Source organism: Apaloderma vittatum, unplaced genomic scaffold (genome assembly GCF_000703405.1).
Source record: "Apaloderma vittatum isolate BGI_N311 unplaced genomic scaffold, ASM70340v1 scaffold1861, whole genome shotgun sequence".
NCBI lineage: Eukaryota > Metazoa > Chordata > Aves > Trogoniformes > Trogonidae > Apaloderma > Apaloderma vittatum.
The window spans coordinates 5,607-26,078 of record NW_009697199.1 but is presented as its reverse complement, the minus strand read 5'-3'; the positions used below and the strand labels follow the sequence as shown (position 1 = coordinate 26,078).

At 47.1% G+C, this 20,472-nt stretch overlaps 2 protein-coding genes across 2 annotated transcripts in view; both read right to left on the bottom strand.

Moving 5' to 3' along the window:
• The window catches only part of LOXL2 (lysyl oxidase-like 2), a 35,223-nt gene extending 32,466 nt beyond the window's left edge, over positions 1-2,757 (bottom strand). The window contains exons 1-2 of the mRNA XM_009877453.1: positions 2,397-2,757; positions 23-198 (exon numbers count right to left, since the gene is read on the bottom strand). Of these exons, the coding sequence (XP_009875755.1) occupies positions 23-198; positions 2,397-2,757 (537 nt within the window). The remainder of the gene's footprint in view (positions 1-22; positions 199-2,396) is intronic.
• A 17,134-nt stretch (positions 2,758-19,891) lies between these two features.
• ENTPD4 (ectonucleoside triphosphate diphosphohydrolase 4) overlaps positions 19,892-20,472 on the bottom strand; it is a gene marked incomplete at its 5' end in the record, with an annotated part of 5,244 nt that continues 4,663 nt past the window's right edge. Inside the window, 2 exons of the mRNA XM_009877464.1 lie at positions 19,892-20,114; positions 20,400-20,472. The exon at positions 20,400-20,472 is cut by the window's right edge and continues 113 nt beyond it. Of these exons, the coding sequence (XP_009875766.1) occupies positions 19,892-20,114; positions 20,400-20,472 (296 nt within the window). The remainder of the gene's footprint in view (positions 20,115-20,399) is intronic.

Here is a 20,472-nt window from a genome sequence, read left to right as displayed (position 1 = left end):
AGCAGGTTTAAAGCGTGTTTACCTCTATTTGGTTAAGCAATGAGGTGTCAAACTTGAAGCCGGGGATTCTCTTTTCACTGCAGACCACTCCCACGTCTTCGGTGTGTTTGCAGTCCGTGACTCCCCAGCCATTGGAAGTGCACGCTGCCAGGGTGGTCTCCTTGCCATTACAGTGGACATTGTCCATCCAAATTTTCCCTGAAGGGGAAAGAAAAATAGAACCGAGACTCACAAAGAGGGCACATCTGAGGTGGTACTGAAAGCGAGTAAGGCTGCTGCGCTCTCACTACATCAGGGAAGGAATTGCTGCTAAAATAAGCTTGAATAAACCAGCCGAGGAGCATCAATGATCCGCCTCAGGTACTTACTAACTGGAAACAGCTCTGCCCCACAGCTTTCCCTTTCATTTATCTGCATGGGAATAAAAAAAACCACCAGCAGCCTGAAGGAGTCCTGCATAACTGACCTCCTCTGATTAGAGCACGCAGTGTCACCGGGTCACCCTGATTGAGCTGATTAGACCCTGCCCTACAATCATACTCACCGTATCAGCCCTTCTGTCGTTAAGGCTGCTCTTTGACATCATTTCTCCTTCATCAAATCCTCGTTAGGGCTCGTGTAGGAGGGAGCTCACAGTTTGGATTAAATGCCTTAACTTTTTAAAAGCGGATTTTTGCAGAAGCTTTAACAAATCACTACTGATCGGCACGTCCTGTTGTTGGGGTGTTCTTTGAAAACAAATGGCCACATCCACTTTCCAGGCTGTAATTACCATTTTACCTCCAGCAAAAAGTCTGTGCACAGGAGCACGCATACGTATATGTGCTATATCGTAAAAAAATCAGGTCCCTCAGAGCTCACTTCCTAGACAAGTGGACAAAAATCTACACCCATCACCTTCAAAATTTAAGTCATGTTATTGCGAGACAGTAAAAGACCCTACAGCATCTCTGAGATTCAGCTTTCAAAAAGCTCATTTTCCCTTTGGAAACGTGCTGGGCATGTGCCGCTCCCCTGTGATTTGCCCCCTAAATTGCAGGAAGCAACAGCCAAGGAAAAACTCCCCTATTTTAGGGTACTAAATGCTTTGTTTGTCCGGAACGTAACATTTTTGACAGAAAGGGCTGCTTGGCCTTCAGAGGCACCAGAAGACTCCGTGGCCGTTGCCCTTGGCTTTGCTCCAGCAGCCCCGAAAGCCATCGGTTCATCACGAGATGATGGATGTGCCAAGTCCTCACCGCGATCCCTGCACGGGGGAGCAGAAAGAGCTCCCACCACGACTGGATCTGCAGGATCCAGGGACAATCTCCCACCCTACCCCAAGAGCCGAAATCCCCAGACCGGGCCAACCTTCAAAGTTATGCATTTCCGTCAAGTCGCTGTCGAAGCCCGTTCACCCTTTTACAGGGAAGTTTAGAGGTGTGAGCACTAACGAGCGCTGCTAAGGGACAGACGTACAGCGCGTTTGTCTCTGCTGCAGTGGAAATAATCTGTCTGTGGGTTACATCAACAGCGCGCCTGGCTTCAGCGTTTGCAGGAAAAATTCTCCATCAGTCAACATTTAACCAACGGCATATCAAAACACGACAATTAAATCCGCTGGGTTACATGCCGCCGCTTTCTCGAGCGTTGTGATTTGAAGGATTCATCGCTGCAACACACAAACATTTGCTTTTCCAGGTCTTTTGCTCAGCACATGTGAGGTGCAATAAGGTGAAATCCACTATTAGCCACGTATCCATCACATGCAATTTCAAAGGGCAAGAAAGGACGTGTAGTTTGGGGTTTTTCCCCACCGGAAAGAGCTTGAGTGTGTCTAAGAGGATTATTATAAATACAGTCCTATACAGGACATAAAGCTCAGGTGTTTATAGGCTGCTCTGCACTGGTGTGTGTGTTTTCTAGAGAGGCTGATGGGGTGAAAGATTTAGGTAGCATTGCATAGGTGCTCTGTTTAGAGCGCGAGGAGTTCAGAGGAGAAAAGAACAGGGGAAAGGAGGGTTTAGAGGCCCCGTTTGACTCACCACAAGGCCATGGAAGGATGCACAGGGAAAGGGACCATCTGCACGTCACGCTTGTGGGCGCAGCTTCCCTTTGGGCAAGATTTATTGACCGCCGTGGAGCCTCCTACCCTCATCCTCCATCCTGCATCCCCTGCTTGAGTTCACACACCATGACCCGCTCCTTCAGCTCTTTACCTCATCATTCCTTAATTCCTTCCAAGACAAGCCAACACCTATTATTTAAACAGCTCAATCTAATGGGACCCTGATTTACAGAGGCACTGCTTCTCCTAGATGCCATTTCGTTACATTTGTAGGAAATACCACTACAGGTCAAGAATTGTTGGTAGTTGGAGAGACGGCTACTACACCACTACTCCGGAGTCACCTTACCTTCTCCTTTGCCATACTTGGAGCTGGGGAGCCAAGACACCGCCTCCACGTAGCCCAGCTCCCTGCAGACCACGTGCGCGGCGTGGATGGAGAAGTCGTCGTCGCACACTGTGCCCCACTCGCCGCTGTAGAACACCTCCACTCGCCCTTCGTTGTGTTTCCTCTTCTGCCCCGCGAGCCGCAGCTGGATCTTGGGGACGTTCGCCGGTCTCGCCGGGGGCTGGTACACTTGAGGGGGTGGCTCAGGGTAACCGGGGAGGTAGGGCCAGTGTTCGTACTGGGCAAAGCCCAGCGGGCTCAGGGAGATGAAGAACAGCGTGATGAAACAGTGGTTATGGGCGAAAGCTGGGAATCTTGCCATTTTTCAGTGCTTACGGTTCTCAGAGCCAAATCTGCAGCTGCCGGTCAGTGCAGGTAGGGACCGCGAGGCTGCCCTGAAATGAAAGAAAAATTTGAGTGAGGCTCGGTAATGACGCGGGCTTTGCACCTCTTGCTTCCGCAAGGGGAGATTTTAGAACAGGTCTAACTATATTAGGGGATGGGTGGAAAAATTAGGGGGGAAAAAAGTATTGAAAAATAAACATTTGGTTTCAAGGAGCCACAAGATTGAGATTTGTAAATTTTCACCATTTCAGGAGGTGAGAGAGAGGAATGAAATTAATTCCTGCTCCACATCAGAGAGAGCTGGATGGGAAGAGAAGAGGGAAGTACAGCTGCAAGCAAAGCACAACTACAAGCAGCAAGCAAAGGGGATTTCCCAAAGCAAATGCAGCCGACAGGGCAGGATACACGTGTTCTGTAAAAACAAAAGGCTCCTGAGTAAAGGAACATTAGCACTAGTCAGACAAGCCTGATTTCAATACCTACCAGCACTGCTTTCAAAAGAAGCCTCTTACAATGTTTTTCATGGATGCAAGATGTTTTTTAGCCCAGAGGATAAACACACGGGCTGAGAAATAACATATGTTAGTTCTAAGTAAAAATACCAAAGCGGGGGGGTTATCTTTGCAAGTCTAACAGAACCGCAAGCCTAGCGGTCTTCAGAAAAACAATAATATCTGCTTTTCAGTTTTAAACATCTGGTTTGATCTACTTGGTTTTAACTGGCTGTTGTTTCTTGCTACTGCACAAACTGCATTTGAAAAGGCTCAGCTAATACCCATCAAAAACTAAGTTGGACCGAAAGGATCTCCCTCCGAAAAAACAAGACAAAGGGCAGGAGGGCCCTGATGGAGCTGGAAGCCAAAAGGTTGAGTTTCTAAAGCAGCTTTCCCATGGCTGTCCCACGCGCAGAAGAACGTGGCGCTCTGTTTATGCGCTGCTGGGACCTTCCAAAGCGTTGGGATGGCCTCGCTGGGCGGCAGGCAGCCACGTGAGGGATGTCTGAGCAGGCAAAGGCAGATAAAGTGTGGTGAGTAGCCTCGGAGTCAAGTCCTGCAGGACCTCCAGCTCTCCAGAGACGAGGCGGCGTGTCTGCGTAATCAACAGACCGTGCCAAATCCTCCTCTACGCTTTTGTTTTATGATGCTCCAGGAAGCTCGATAGTAAACTAAACGAGGATATTTTACAGGAGAAAAGGATGGACAAACAGCAGGTCAGCACGCTCCACTTCTTCTGCCAAGGCAAACACTGACCCGGGCTCAGCTCTGAGCTCAGCTTAGTGGGGGTCTTTCGTGACCAGAGGCCAAGGAACAGCTAAAAGCTGTGCAACACCCCTTTCCAGGGTTGCTTTCTCTTCAAACCAAAGCTCTCGAGTCGTTTTGCTGAAGGAGTTCGGCCAAAAGACACAAGGATTTGGGGAAACCGTTTGGAGGCAGGATGTAATAGTTACCAGCTGAGAGGGGCACTCCCTGAAGTGTTAATTAATAAAGCGGACGGAGATGCCAGAGCCTTTCAAAAAGAGACCTCGCGGTCCAGGAGCAGCTGGGGGCAGTCGTAGCAGACTTTCAGGTTATTTTAATTGATACCGAGTCAGGGGGATACTAATGTAGATTATAGCAACTAGAGTAGGTGTAATTTTCACTCTTGGCAAAGCCTCGCCGAGCCAGACACCCCAGGAGCCCCAAAAGGCAGCTGCAGGTGGGTTTGCTTTTGCTCCCCAAAAGCTTAGAGGCTTTGCAGTCAGGCAAGATTCAGAAAATCCAGCATTTACTCTAAAAGTGAAGAAAACCTGGCGAGGGAGGATAAGGTTGCCTGAGAGCCCCTTGGCTGTGCAGAGGGAAGCGTGACTAGCAAAAAGGAATTTTAACAAGCTCCTACGAACACAGTTGCTGAGGAAAACGATTTGGGGCACACACGTTTTGTCCTCAGCATCACCTCTCCTCTTTGTCGGGACCCTGCACGCAGCAGGAGGGGCTCCTCGAGGAAAAACATTCAGAAATCTCCCTTCTTGTCCTATTTTTCCACCTGTGGAAGCAAATTCTGGAGGAATTCCTCAATACTGTCGGAACAGCAGCTTGGGGAGACAACAGGGCAGTGTGTCCCAGCGACCACAGCCCGCTTTTCCTGCAGGTCGTGTTACCGTCCACGTTCACACCTGGAGAGACAAAGCTTTCACAGTGTTCGCACCGCCCCAGAAATAAAACCTTCCATACCCAGAGGCCTTGTTTATTGAGGTGCTGAAGAGAAACTATTCAGACCAAAGTCACGGCGTCAGGAAAAGCAGGATCTAGAGGAATTTGAACACAGGCATGGCTTGAGTGTTTCCACAAGAAGCAGCAGCCCTGGGTACGACGGGGAAAATTCAAGAGTGCGGTGTGCCCACCGGTGTCCAGGAGCTGCAGCGGAGAAAAGGGCTCTGGGCTTTCTGTCCCCTGTCAAAACTGGAACAACGGGGAGTTACGGCACCGGAGAGGATCGAGCATCTTCGGGCAGAGGCGTCCCTCCACGCCAGCTGGGGCACTTTTTGTCAGGAGGCAGGACAAGCAGTAACACAGGACGGGTCCTGAGGACTGATAAGGCAGCACAGAAAAATGTCACCCCCCTTCTTTCACTCCGCAGCACGACAGCCTGGGCTTGTTCTTTCCTGGCTCCTCCTGAAATCTCTCTCCTAAGCTACAAGACGTTGGTTTTTCTGCACCAGCCTTGAAGAACTCTCCCTGCTCTTCAGTGAGAGCACGGATGGTTCAGCAACACTTACTTAGGAACATTTAAGAGGGATAGCAGAGGGGAGGCGAATGCACTCGCACATTTCTGGCGGCATCTTTACAAGCCACGTGAACAACATTTAATAAGGAAAATATTTAAGTAAATATTTAAGTAAACCCACTCCCGTGACCAAGACCTGGACACATTTTTTCCCTCCAAGCCTCAAAGAGAGCTGCACACGCTGAACTTCCTAAGAACAAATCTTGGATTTTCAGGACTTTTGGTTTGTGCTGGCTACTCCCTTTATTGTAGGGCTCATTCCTCCCCTCACAACCTCTCTTTAACAGCCTCCGGACTTATTAATGACGTAACCCTGCAAGTACATATTTTGGTCTCCCCATTCAAAAGAATCCAAGACGGGACATTAAAAACCAATTGAAGAAAGTCAGTGGAGAAGCCAGGAAAATACTCCAGGTCTCCTGGCTCCCCATCCTGTACTTCAGGCCGCAGGATGATTCTCCATCACCACATTAACATGTAATTTAAGGCTTTAAGGCATGCTCCTGCTAGCTGCTGACTCAGCCCTTTTCAGGACTCAAGTCTTGAAGGGAACAGATGGACGGGGGAACGTGCAACAGTTTTGTTTCAAAATATTATTGAGCTTTTACTTCTCCAGAGAATTTACCAGGTAAAACTAACAGGCTATTATTCATCCCCCTAAAGCAAACCCTTGCTCCTACCGTACACCCTGTATTTCCAAGTTTATGCTCCTTTGCCCAAAGCGCAAACCTGATGAAGTTGGTTTGTTGCTTTGTTTTCTGGTTGGTTTGGTTTTTTTTCCCAGTAAAATGCTGTACAGGATTCAAGGCAGGCCAGAACAAACAGAACAGCAGAAATCTTTTCAGGATAACATTTTGATAAGTTACGAAGCCAGAGGCTCTGCAAGCCAGAAGGATGGCAAGCTAATGGCTAGTGAGCGCTCTGAGGAACACCTTTCCTCTGCATTTCTCTTCACAGCTGGAGGGAAAAAAACCCACACGATGTCTATTAGCCAGCGCCACTGAGCTGTTACCGTTTGCTCATCCCTTTCAGTTGGGCTCCCCGGAGCTCTCTGACTAGGGTAGGGCTTTCATAAATCACTTCGGAGAGCTGCCTCTGCTCAGGAGCTGAAACTTGCCAGCAGGGAGCTGAAAGCTACCTTAAAAAAGCAAATTTCACATTATTGCAAACTGGCCAAGGGCAACCAGTGGCAAATTAACAGTTGTTTACATCGGGGAAGTTACCAAAGGTAATTTTCTTCTAGTCTGTTTTTTTTTTGAGAGTGAGCAAAGTCCCGCTTTGCCCCCTCGCAGCAAAGGCAACCCAGAATCCAAAGCTACAGACCTGCCGCGGTGTTACCAGCCGCAAGATCTCACTTGAGAACATTCATCACTTAATAATTACTAAAGAACCTTCTGGCCTCTGCTTCACATTCAAACATACCTACCTACACGCCCACTTTTTTTATTTCTTCCCAAAAGCCTTACTGCTGCCTGGAACAGAAAACAGTTCGGAGTGTTTGCCAACTGATGAGGATAAATTACAACAGACGGCACTTTGAGCAGGCGGCAAAAAAGATCTATACAGCCCAGGAATGTACGTTGCTTGCCATTGAAGCTAGGCAAGAGAAGAGAAGCTCTGATGGAGAAACACACTCGTTAGGAGAGTAGGAAAGAAAAGGTATTTTTGTTCACGTTTGCTTTTAAAAAGGACAGCTGCAAGTCTAACAACAGAAAAATGAGTGTTTGTGAAAGCTGCCTAAGCAGAGCCCTTTGCGTTACTGTTCAAGGAGATCCAAAAGTTTGGAAGTTCGATGCTGCAGCGATGTGAGCAGGGCAAAACACCCAGGTCCGTGTCAGCGTGTCTCGTCACCAGGCTCAGCTGGACACTTCTTAGAGCTTCCACATCCAAATGTGCCCTCAGATCTTCAACTGAAGCAATTCACATTCGCTCTCAGTTTTAACCCCTTGACGCATTCATTTATCTTAGAAGGCAAAAAAAACTTGCCTGGGAATGAGCTGGACACGTGCAGCATCTTCTCTCCGTGCCACAGTTGCAATTCAGACACACTTCCTTTGGGGAAGTTCTTTATTTTCCTTATCTCTTCCCTTTGCCTGGCGCTAGAGAGCAAAGACGCAGAGAGATGTGAATCACGACAATTCTCAGGCTCCTGGCCAGCACCGGCTGGCTGTTGCACAGACCTTGTGCTGTACTCTTAATAGGAAACAGAACCTATTCCCAAAGATACTTCCAAGGCAATTAAACAGAAAAAGTGATTTTTGAACCTACTAGTATAAAGTCTTCAATCTGCAGCTAGTGGATAAGATTATGACGACCAAGCAATCTGTTTGTACTTAGCAAAAGCAGCAGTGGCAGCTAAAGCTTTACAATTCAACTCAAACATACACGATTAGGTCATGACATACACAATTAGTTAATGACTAAAGACCCTGCAAAAACATACCACATCAAAATCCACAGCAATACACACGCTCAGAGAGCCAGATGTGTGCACGACCTAAGTTTTTCCTATGAAATATCAACCTTCCATCAGCATTACTGCAGATTAGGAGCTGGACTTTTCCTCCTCAGTGTATTCACAGATGTTCATAGTAAATATGAATCTGCTCACACACACACACACACACACACACACACACACGTGTGCTCCCAGAGGGTTTCACAGAAAGGGCTTTTTTGCAAACGAGCTGACTGGCTAAATCATTCTACTGGAGCTGCAATCTGTAAGAAAGGACGTCACTGTGTTTTGAAACAGCACCAGGAATGTTTTGAAACAGTTGAGGGGGGGGAAAGAATAAAAAGGTCAAAATAAACATAAAAACAAGAAACAGAAGAAGCAAGGGAAGTTAGCAGCACAGTAAGGTAAAGACTATGCACTTGGGAGTCCAACTATTTAAAAAAAAAGATCCCGACAATTTTACTAGGCATGCATTTTGGCATCTCTTGTGAACGTGCAAAATGCACAGCTCCTCTGCTCACTCACCCTGCTGAAGGCAAAGGCATTGTCCCCTGCTGCATCGTCAACACACCTTTCTAATCCTGACGGCTTTCCCAAGCTTCTAAACCTTTCTGGAAGGTTTTTCTAAAGGTCTCATCTCTGCACTCCTGCCCCAGCACTCCAAGCACCACGCTGGGCTTGAGCAGAACCCAGTGTTAGAGTTGAGCCTCATCACCACCTGCCTCAACGATTACACTTTGTATTCGTAATCCCATTTTTGGGTTCATTCCTGCAGCAACAAGCATCCAGCACCCCGCACTGAAGACATGCTTCCTCCCTATATGCTGTGCTATTACAGCAGCATATGGCATCTCATGTTTTCTAAGTGCTCTCTAGCTTCCAACTCAGGGAATTCCACCACTGTGGGTGGTTCTCTGCTGATGAAATTGGCAAGTAGGAACACTAAAGCGATTATTTTCAGCCCCAAATTTCAAAGCACTGCAAAGTCATCTTTATGAGCTGATTGGAGAGATGCCACATGGTTTCTTACTATGCTCCCAAACAGCTAAACCAGGATCTTTCTCTATAGTCTTCTAAATTATCTTGGTCTTTGGGTCTTTTTTTACCCTCCCCTCCAATAACATCTGTTTAAATTAAACGACAAAAACGAATCTAAAAGAAGGGCAGAGCTATTCACGTGCTGAAGAATCAGCACTGAGCCCGGGCTGGGTTTGTGGCAGAGAGAAGCATCCCAGGTTTCTGCTTTAGAGCAGAAAGTTGCTGCCGGGCTGAGGGGCTGCTTTGCAAGGGGCTGTGAATCCCAAAAAGTTTCTTAGCTAGAGACAGAGCTGGTTTGCACCTTCTGCCAGTGGAAAACATCTGCACTGAAGCCTTTTTCCTCTGAAAGAGCACAGGAGAGTTTAAACTGCTTCGCAAGTTTAGCCGGTAACATTTACACAACGTTGATGGCATGTACTGTATGTAGCCTTCTGGTCTAAATCAAGCATATTTTAATATTATTACAGAATACACGTTGCCTGAACTTGTAGACAGTTTGCAATATGTCTTTTTTTTTTTTTTTTTACCTCATCTGTGCGTGCCTGCAGGCAAGCAAGTGGAGAAAATCTTTCATTTTGGTCCCAACGTCTCTGCAAAGTGACACTGAGTCTCTGTGCCATCCCCCCTCTGCCAAATTAAGTCTCAGGGGACAGGAATTAGAATAAAAGTCTACCTTCTTATATATCTAAACATCACACTTCATAATACAATGAAGAGAAAGAAAATAACATTCAAAGAGAAAAGGCAAAGAGTGAAATCAAACTTGAAGCCCCGAAGCAAGACAGTATTAGAGGTATTTAAGATAATTCATTTCATCTCTAGCAATAATGCCCCTGTTTCAGCTTTTATTTTATTTGATTTTTTTTTACCTTGGAGTTAGTGGTAGGCTGTGCTGGGGGTGACCTCCGCCTTGTCCTGCTTCATGAAGTTCTTTCTTCTGGGCTGAGCGGTCCCCTCCGCGCTGGAAAATATTCCGCAGCCAGAAAAAAAAAAAAAAAAAAAAAAAAAAAAAAAAAAAAAATTCCCAACCCAAAAAAAAAAAAAAAAAAAAAAGAAAGAAAAAATGTGCTGCAAGAAGCTGCTGCTTCCTGGCAAATTTCACTGGAGTTAGTCAAGCAAACCCCTCCCAAGACCCAGCCCCTCCAGCCTCAGCTCCTAGCGGGTGATATCATGGGCTTGTCTTGTAATCTGAGCAGAAGGGCTGCAAACAGAAAAGAAATGGGGGGGGGAGAAAAAAAATCTAGCCAGAGCTGCAAGGAGGTGGGTTAGGAACATGATCGCTTTCTCAGGACGTTCCTAGAGAACAAATACTGAGAATCGTATCGGTACCGGGGTTCAATAACCCGGTGTGATCACAGCACCCCCGGGTTGATTCCGAGCCTGGGCTGCGAGAAGCTCCCTACAGAGAGGAGTGCGAGGTCTTTCAGCCCAGCACCTCCAAATTGCCAGCTTTTTCTATGGTTTTGTAGAGTTTGCAGCCTGCTGTGTCCCCAGCTACTCGGGTGTCACCCGCTTTAACCCTTCAGCATCCAGCAACTGCTTTTCCCAGCAGCTCCGTATCCTTAAGGCTCGGAACTACACAGCTCAGAAACGAGGCAGGTACTTAAATTCCCTCTAGATCTGCAGCAAAAGTTATTCCACACTCCTGGGTGTCCCGAGGACTAAGCAGATCCTAAAACCAAATCCTGATTAATAAAAAAAAAAAAAAGCAAAAAGCAATAGACCAAACAAAACCCCCCATCTCTGCTGTGGCAGAAAATTCAGAGCATCCCTGGTGCGAGAGCTAGCAGTGAAATAGTAACACTGCTCCCAGCTAGTTGAAACAGTTCCTCTATCAACAAGTAGCAGCTAAATCAATTAGACATTATTCTGAGGCAACTGTAAACTTCTGCAATTTTTTTTTTTCAGCTAGAAGGCAGGTTGCGTTTTTAAAACTGTCCTTTGCATTTGGGCTTTTACTGTATCACAAAAATCCTAATCGCTTGCATTTTCTGTGACTGAAAATAACAAGAAAACAGTGGCTTTCAAATGTCTGTTACAGAAAAGACCTTGAAATTTTGCCTTTTGACCCAGGCTGGGCCAGCAATACATTCTGAACCATCAGCGCTTCCCAAATAATGGAAATTTATTTTCTTACCAGCTTTGACCCTGAGTATCTAAACCTGTGTTCCACGTCTTTTTCAAATGAGTCGGCAGAAAGTTCATAGGTGCAGAAAGAACAGCAGGTGTTCCCAAAGGATGGGTTTAGAAGGACTATTCCCATTTATTTCAGTATATTTTTATTTGTGAAGGACTTTTTAGCAAGCCCTTCCCTAGCACAGGACTGCTGCCTATAGCAGGTTAGTCCTGTGTGGACTCACATCACTTCTCCAATTAATTCTCTCATTATTTTGAAAAGTTCAAGTGCTTAATCCACATCTCTGGGTACATTTCCAGCAAGGCAACACGCCTGTCATCAGACTTCTCCTTTTTCCCAGGCTTTTCATCACTTCCTAAGCAGAATTTACCCACGTCCAGCCGTGCCCTCTCCCTGCTCAGAACACAACCCCATCTTCTCCAGCCCCGACCGCAGGAAAAGCACCATTTGTTCTCAGTCCCAGTGCTCTGGCATTGATGTGCAGGGTTTCCCCACGCTCTGATGCCACCTTTTATTGAAAAGGGATATTGCACCCAACCGGCCACCGACATTAGAGGAACCTGCGAAGAGAAAGGCAGCTGGTTTGAAGCGTAACACAGCCCCGCATCATTTAAGCAGGGTCGTAGCTCTTCGCTGAATGGACTGACAATACCAGAGAAGCTCGACCTTGCTTATAAGAGACTGAAAAACATCGAGCATGAAGTGTCTCTTGCTCTCTCTTTCACAAACTCCACGTGAGGTGGCCTGGTGAGGAACTGAGGGTTCAGCCTACCGCAAGAAGGGCCCCGTTACAAACTGGTGTAGCAGCCTTCTGAGATGACACCCACCCAGGGTCTCCACACTCCTTGATGTCCCGAGGACTAAGCAGATCCTAAAATCAAATCTTGATTGATAAAAAAAAAAAAGAAAGAAAGCAGAAAAAGCAATAGACCAAACAAAAACCCTCACCTCTGCTGTGGCGGAAAATTCAGAGCATCCCTGGTGCGAGAGCTAGCAGTGAAATAGTAACACTGCTCCCAGCTAGTTGATAATATTGGCTGATAATATTGGGTAAGGGCATGACAACCACATTCCCACCAGCTGGCAAAGCCTCCTGCAAGACAGTCCCTCAGTGTCAAGTGTGGGGAATCCACAAAGAACCCCAAGATTGGAAAGAGGACAGTTGTATCTTGGTGGGATGTAGAGAACACCAAGATGTCAGGACTTAAGCTCAGCATCACAGCCGTGAGCAGAGCCCCCCACCTGGCCAGGGACACCAAGGGAAAAACGTGTCACAGCAGAAGCTCCACGGAGCAGAACTATTTAGACCAGCAGGAAGCTGGAAGCAGTTTAGCCAGAGGAAGGAATGTGTGAGCGTCTGCTGAGCAGGGCATGGAGAAACATGACAGCCTGCTGGAGGAATGTTTGCCGAATGCCCAGGTCGGGTAAGGATACGAGCAGCAAACGCCGTGCAGGTTTCCAGCTGATGGAAGAGCTCCCTGGTTGCACAAAGCGAAATATTAAGCGGGAATTCGGCAAAGCTCTTGGCGGTAACACAGCTGGATGCAGGGAATTTGCTGCCCCCTTCGTATTGCAGGTGGTTAAGACCAAAAGAAAAGCACCTAGCGAAAAAACTAGAGAAATAAAATCAGAAAATCTCTCAAAAGTCATATGGCCTACAGAAAAAAAAAAAGTGATGCTTAAACTAAATTTGCATCATGTGATCTTGTAAATGACCAAGGAAACCTCTTGCCAGGGCCACCAACTCTCCTGTCACCTCTCAGCCTGTTTAATTGCCACCTCGTCGCTGCCCTTCGAGAGGGAAGCACAGCTCTACCACCCTGCTCTCATCCTCTCCCCAGCAGCTTTCCTCTTCCTTCAACAAAGAGGCAAAGCTGCACTCTTGTGGGCAGCAAACCTATAGCCCACAGCAGGCACGGATTTTCTGCATTCAGTGACTCACGCACAACGGATATTTTCATGAAAACCACTTGTGCGACAGCTGAGTCTCTCTCAGCCACGCACACAGGCAGCATTTCGGGTCCACATCCCTTTGCCTACGTGTTTTCTTCTGCATCTGCCCGAAGGACATGCCTTACCCTGTGGACAAGTCAAGACTGGCTTTGACCAAGTAGTCACAGTCATGGTCCGTGCTCCCAAAAATTAGGTACGCGCTATTAGGTTCTATAATCTCTCTTCTCCAATTTTCAGTTCTTTTACAAAAGAGAAGGCTCATTGCCTCCCCAAACCTTGTGTTTTCACCCAGTAGACTCTCTGGAGCCACAGGTCGACACGACCTTTCAAATTCAGGGAGCAGATACAGAAACCTCCGTAAAGGTTGCTTCGCGCAGAGATGATCCGGGCGATACGTAAAGAACTGGAAGACCTGACTGCTCCCTAAGAGTGTTAATGACACGCAGCAATTTTCACACCAATTGCCTCTAGTGGAAAATTCCTGCAACATGTAATTGGACAGCTAGATCTCCATTTTTTTACCTATTCTACGGGCTCAGAACCACCAGCGATTCTGAAGTATGCTTTCCTCAAAAAAAGGCATAAAGCAAACTATATAATATGTTTTATCTCTACCGGCCCATCTGAACAGAAGTGCTGAGCAGCCTCGTGTGAGATCTGCGACAGACCCACCTCTTCCAGCTCTGGAGCTGATGCATTCCCTGGGGGATAACACACCTTGAGCATCCATTAACTACACCTATCTCTGAGCAGACAAAAGGCTCATCCACCAAAGCAGGGGAAAACCTGTAGCCCCAAGAACTGCTCGTAGCAGCCACATTTCTGTAGAGGTGACGTCTGCTCTTCCACATGACGGCAGCTGTTCCTTCTCAGGCCCAGGCAGTTTGAACAGCAGAGAAAGCACATACATCTTCCTTGTATTTCTCTTTAACCTTTCTTGAAAAGGGGAGGAGAAGCCAGTTAGTACTGAAATCTCTCAACTGCAATGTGAGCTTCTGGTTTTGCTGGGCCACAAGGACTGGAGCACAAGGCACTTGGCGAGTACTTTTCATTCTCTATCTGTAAGAGCAATTACTCAGAGATCCTAGCTGTCTTTGAGCAGATTCGAAGAGTCAGCTGCTGAAAGGCAACTTCCCCCAAGCAACCTCCTGACAAAATGCAGGTGGCACCCGGTATCTGACCAGCATCTGACCATCCTTCCCCATCCCTACAGGTTCCCATACTGACAGATTCCCTCTGTGCAGCTCAGCCATGCAGGAGACAAGTGTAAGAAGGGTATAAACAAAGTTTAGTCCCTTAAAAAAAAGAAAAAAATGAAAAGAGTGCAATTTAAAGGAAAAGAGTTTGAGAAATCCAGGTTCACCAATCCGAGGTGGTGACAGCACTGTGGGAAAGCAGAGGGAGCTCATCCCACATGTGCAGTGAATGATTCATTCCTTAGAAGTCGGAGAATTGCATTTTCTCTTATCCTGAGGGATGACAGAGGCCCTGGACGCTTACCATCCCCTCCCACTAGATGGCAAGAGTCCCCCTCCTAACAGCAAGCACTGCCGTGGTGTCCAGGGGTCAAGAGCCAGAGAAGGGACTTCCAGCCCTGAAGAGCAGTGATCAGAGCAAACCGGCCTCCCATCCAGTCTGTCAGGATTTATTTGCCATGATTAAGCAGCTATGTCCAGGAGAAAGGGAGAAGGGGGGTAGAACCGAGCAGAATAAGGCCGATGGGTTGCGTAAGGGCGAGGATGCTCAAGAACACGGCGTCTCCATTAGTCTCAGTCAAATGCAGCGAATTCCTCCTCATCCTTAAAAGGCGTTATGGAAACATCTGCTTTAACGTCTTCTGTGCTGATTCACCCTGACAGGCCAAAGAACATGCCCTAACAAGGACACTCTTTGCTGGCCCTTATGCAGAAACTTGAGCAATTAGTTCAAGGCCGGAGACTCCACTCGCTGGAGCTGCAAGAGAGCTCGCTGCAAGGCCAGGGCAGGGGATGCAGAAGGGAACAGCTACGCAGGGGATGCATTCCACACCCTCGCACCGTCATCAACACCCTTCATGTCTACGTGATCAGCAAGGAGCTGAGGACCCTCAGCTTTCACAGCAGGAGATACCTCAAGAGTTAGCTGTGATTACTGCCCTCTGCTATTTATTACTGCCCACCAGAATTTGGCCATAGCAACCTAGAGAGCTGAGCTAATAGGGAAAAGCCTGGCAGCGCTGGAAGCTTGTTTGCAGCTCATCGCTAGAGTTAGCAGCAGAAGAGAAATGCTGGCAAAGTGCCCCACACGTGAGACCGCCTGTAGATTCAAATCCTGCCCTTCTCTGCACGTTATTTGTAGCAGGGAATATAGAGCTAGTAACTCCCAGCACCCTGGAAAACTTCACAAATCCCCTGGAAACCCTTCACAAACCCTGGAAAAGTTCACAAAAACCTGGACATCACACTTGTGTCATCAGTGCATTTGTGTTTCCTGCTGCGAGCGTGCTGAGCACTCCCTTCTGAAGATCAGGGCTCTAAAAAGTCTCTCCAGCAAGACCTATCGATCATTTTTTAGGACAACACTGCTCACCTGGGCCCAAGCAATTTCCCCGCATCATGTGCTTCCAACCTGAAGACCTTCAAGCACAAGCAGGTGAGAAAGTCATTGTCATCTTCAAACAAAGGGAGGGTGACCTGAAAACCAGCTGTCAGGACCAGGTCCCCTGAACTCTACACGCACACAGAGGCTGGTGCCCAGGGAGAGGGACACAGTAAGTCCTCACGAGGCTCATTTTGGCTTTCAATGAGCTTCATGCGTTATTTAGTAGCAACAATGGCAGAAACAATGGGACAAGTAAGAACAAGGTGCCCCGGATCGGGATATGCTACCCACCGTCCCCTTCTCCAAGTGCTATGGAGATGGAAAAACCTTTTGTTTCCACAAGCTGCAGAGCTGCCTCCCCGGGGCTGGTGCTCCTGGAGCAGCCCCGTGCTTCCTCCCTTCCCCACCCTCTCCATCCCAGCCTGTCTTTCTGGTGGCCACGCTTTGGTCTCCCATCTTCTTCCATTAGGGGCCACCTTTGGCTTTATCCGCTTTGGACGTTTTCCCCACCCCAAACCACCCCAACAAAAAGAACAGTGATATGTTTAAGAGGCCATGAAAGCAAAAAAACTTCGGTATCGTTCAGCCTGTCCGTTCCAGGTCACCGGGACAGGTCAAAGAGCAGTGCCCTTGCCTCCCTGCCGGGCTCTTCTGCATGCCTTACCTGCCCTTAATGGACCTGGAGAAAGGACAAGGTGAATAGGAGAAGCAGAAGAAAGAAAATAAAGCATGTTAATGCAGAAACAGACACAAACAGATCAACATTACCGTTGTGATTTGGGAATCCGAGCCCGGGAACAGGCACTGAGTGAAAACAGGTATTGCTAAGTCTCTTAAAGGAGTCATGTTTCCCCTGGTACCGCTGCTTAGTGGGGTCTCTTTGGAGCTGGCTTGTCCAGGGGTGGGATGGAAAAAGCTTCTTTTTTTCCTGTTCGTACGGAGCTGGCAAGAACAATATGGTTTGAGCATCCTTCTCAGGAGATGTCACAAACTTCTTGCTACTCTTCCAAAGTCCCAGCCCCATCCTGCAAACCTCAAAGAGGAGAGGGTGGGAAAAAACGTGAAACAAAGCAGAAAATTACGACGCACACACGCTGTAATTCTAATTATGGGGACACTGCAGCTGGATTTTTGAAGAAGCTAAGAGCTGAATTTGCAAACACTTTGCCACGGGATAGCTCAAGCACCAAAAAGCACAGAAGTCTTGTAAATTGAGGCATTTACATTAGAGGCTTAGCTGATTGCTTTTGAAAAATCTGTGCCTCCTCCCTGTGCCTTGTGGGTTTTAAGCTCTTAAAGCAATTAAAGGCACCCGAGTCTGTCAGGCTCGATAGACTGACAAGCAACGAACTCCCATGAAGGCCTCTCAGGAAGGGGCTCACGCCGTCCATGTGCCGAGATCTCGTGCCGTGGAAGGATGGTGCATGGCTTGAGCTCCCCCCAGCACTGCCCTGACGGTCAGGCTGCTGCTCAAAGCTCGGGTTTAATGCCCGTCCTTCTAAAACGTGCCGAGATCTCGTGCCGTGGAAGGATGGTGCGTGGCTTGAGCTCCCCCCAGCACCGCCCTGATGGTCAGGCTGCTGCTCAAAGCTCGGGTTTAACGCCCGTCCTTCTAAAACATGCTGTCCTGGGACAAAACCATAGCCCAAACCCAAGCACGTCCCAATTCTGGCATCAAAACCACCTCCTGGAAGGAGCGAAAGCCAGAGGTTCCAAGTCATCAGTGCTCTACTCCGACCTCAGCCTGCACCTTTGGAAAATCAACTCTTCTAGATCCACAGCCTAATAATCTGCTGCAATTCCTCTCGACCTACTCACCTCCCTCCAAGCAATGGAAACGCACCCCAGGGTTGTTGCTAAATCCATCCAGAGCCACCAGCCAGTCCCCAAGCAGGTAAGAGGCAGCTGCTTTTAGTTTTGAAGCGTGTTCACCCCACTCTGCAGCATCGTGACACCTTATCAGGCAATTTACCACCTGAGAGCTGAATGAAGGGGGAAAAAATACAGATATAAACCAGGCCTCTGTGCACGAATAAGCAAGCCTGTTTGAATCTGTTTTTTTCATTAATTAACAGTAGCTGCTCCCACAGCCAATCTCCACTGGTGGCACCTTTTTATCATCACAGCAGGGAATTGCATATGGGGTCATCTTTATCCTGCTCTTCCTGAACCAAAGCGCTAGAAAGGTGATCAGGTACAAGGTAAGGAAACAAAGGCGGAATCCTGCGCTTGGTTCAAGTAGGACGTGTTTACAGAACTTCAGACAGTTGTTTTCCCTCTCAAAAACATTTATACCACCTTATTTAAGGGCAGAATAGATTATTTTTTCCCCCATGGCTGTCCATTATTCAATAAAAACGAGCTCCTGATTCTATTAAAGAATCAATGTTAAAGTTCACCTCAAGATGATCTTTTTCCATCCTCTTACATGTTTCCATCCTCTTACATCCTCTCACTTTATGACTTTTTTATTGGCCTTTTTTGGGTGGTGGTTTTTCATCATTTTTTTCTTTCGCTTGCTGGATTTGAGACACCATCTCTTCTGCCAAGAGGTGCTCGGCATCTGCCTGGATTTTGCCAAGTCACCCACGGATACTTCCTCTCCACTTTACGCTCACACCAGCCCTTGTCCGAAGGCGGCTGCTTTATCTCGGCGTGCAATTAGAGGCTCCGTGCTCTCCTTTTAGGCATCTCAGAAAGGGGAAGTGCAGGCTCTGTAACAATCAGCAGCGCCCCTTCTCTGATAATCCTTATCAGCCCCCAAGTGTGACAAGTTTGTGCCGCAGCCCCGGCCAGCAGAGGCAAGAGGTGCGTTATCTCAGCCTTCACTCAGTGCTCAAAAAATAGCAAAACCCACTCCAGACTCTCAGCTGGTGAAGGGCTTCGATTTGTCAGGTACAAAAATCTTTATAAAAGGAAGACAGCATTTGTTACCTCTGAAGATTCTATTGCTGTTTCAAAATTCCACCGTGGATTCAGCTAATTCTTAGAGCTACAATACAGCCACCTACCAGACTGGATGGAAGTTTAGCACCTAAATTTAGCTGCAGTTTAGCAGATCCAGCCTAAATTTCTCATCCAGTCAAAACTGAAAGCAAGCAGATCAAAAGGAGACAATTCCGAGTATCTACATTTTTAGATGAATAAACTGCACGTGAAGGGTGACAGAAATAGTACCAACACGCCTAATTCTCCAAAACTAAGAGCACCCGGTTTTCCAGCATATTCGCACCTACTAGAATAAAGTTTTGCCAGCTGGATATAAACAGTGAGAATGGAAGTGATATTGTGCAATAAAATATCCAAACACCGGAAGTTCATATAAATCCCACTTTTAATCATGGACAAATTTATTTTCAAGTAAAATCAACAGTTTTAAATAAAATATAAATTAAAAAATCTGAGTACTCAAAAAAAAGACACTGTGCATGCCTACCCTAGCAGAAACAAAAGCTCAGGCATATTCCAGTTCTCTTTACCTTGCTGGAGTTTCAGGGAGATCGTGGATGATCATGAAACAGAAATAAAGGATTAAAAAGTAGTGACTTTTGCCACTACAAGGATATAGCTTCCAAGACAAAAGGGGAAACTCTCACAAATAAACAAAACTGATTTAAGCAGTTTTGCGGAAGCACAGCATTGGGTGCAATAGATTTGTTTCTTCTCCATCACAGTACTCATTCCAGAACAGGAAGTCAGATAAGCTGTCCATAAATGTTGGTTTCTCACTGCTTTTCAAAACCCTGCACTTCCTTTTCTTCGACCGAGGAGATTCAAAAAATGAGAAGTCAAGAGATATCAATTCTGGAATTCGGAGAAGAAAATAAAACCAGTCTTCATTCATCCTAACTAACAGCATTTCACAATCTCACCCAAAGGATGAGAATTCACACTCATTCTCTTACCACACGTAGCTCAAGCTGCTGCTACTCACTGACTGACAACGAGCCTTTGCTCGTCCCATTACACACAAAAGTGCAATAATAAAATAAAATAAAAAAAAGTAATTTTTGGCAGGTATCGTCTAATGAGACTAAGCCAAGTTGACCCCATTTTCCCAAAGCCTAGCTGTATTACACACCCTGGGCAATCTGCTTCTTCAATGGTTTAAAAGGACGAAAAAGAGGAACCCTGAGGCAAAAATGGCTTTTTTTGTGTAGCAAGTCCACGAAAAGCTCTCCATCATCCTGCGATCTTCTGCGGCGCGAGACCTTCCTCCATCCACAGGGAAGCGGACGAGCTGTTGCGCAACATTCGCCTGTGGATCCGCCTGAGCCTCAGCAGGTAAAGCAGGATGGAGAGCAGCACGATCAGAAAACAGACAAAAAACAAATAGTGATTGTAAACAAAGGAGAAGCTCCTCCAGTGCGAGTGAATTCCACGGAAGTTTTCCTGCTGGATGTCTCTGAAAAGAATCAAAGAGATAAAAAGACGTAAGCGGCAAATCAAGCGTCGCCTCCAAATGACCTCACTGCAGGGAAGAGCTCATTTTAGCAGAATAATCTTTACAAAAAGAATTACTCGAGCTACCTGAAGTCTGTACGGAGGTTAGAGATAACGTGCTAGAAGACGGGACTTGTCTCCCCCTGCCTGTCAGCTGCTTTGCTACCGCCCTGCTTCTCCCCTTCGCAAAACTCCCAGACCTTCCACCCACCCGCTCTCTGCAGCTATTTGAGGAAACAACTGGTACCTTAAAGGTAAAAACCGTGTGCGGTAAAGAATGGCTCCCAAGGTCCACTGCACCTCTTTATCGTAAACCTGCA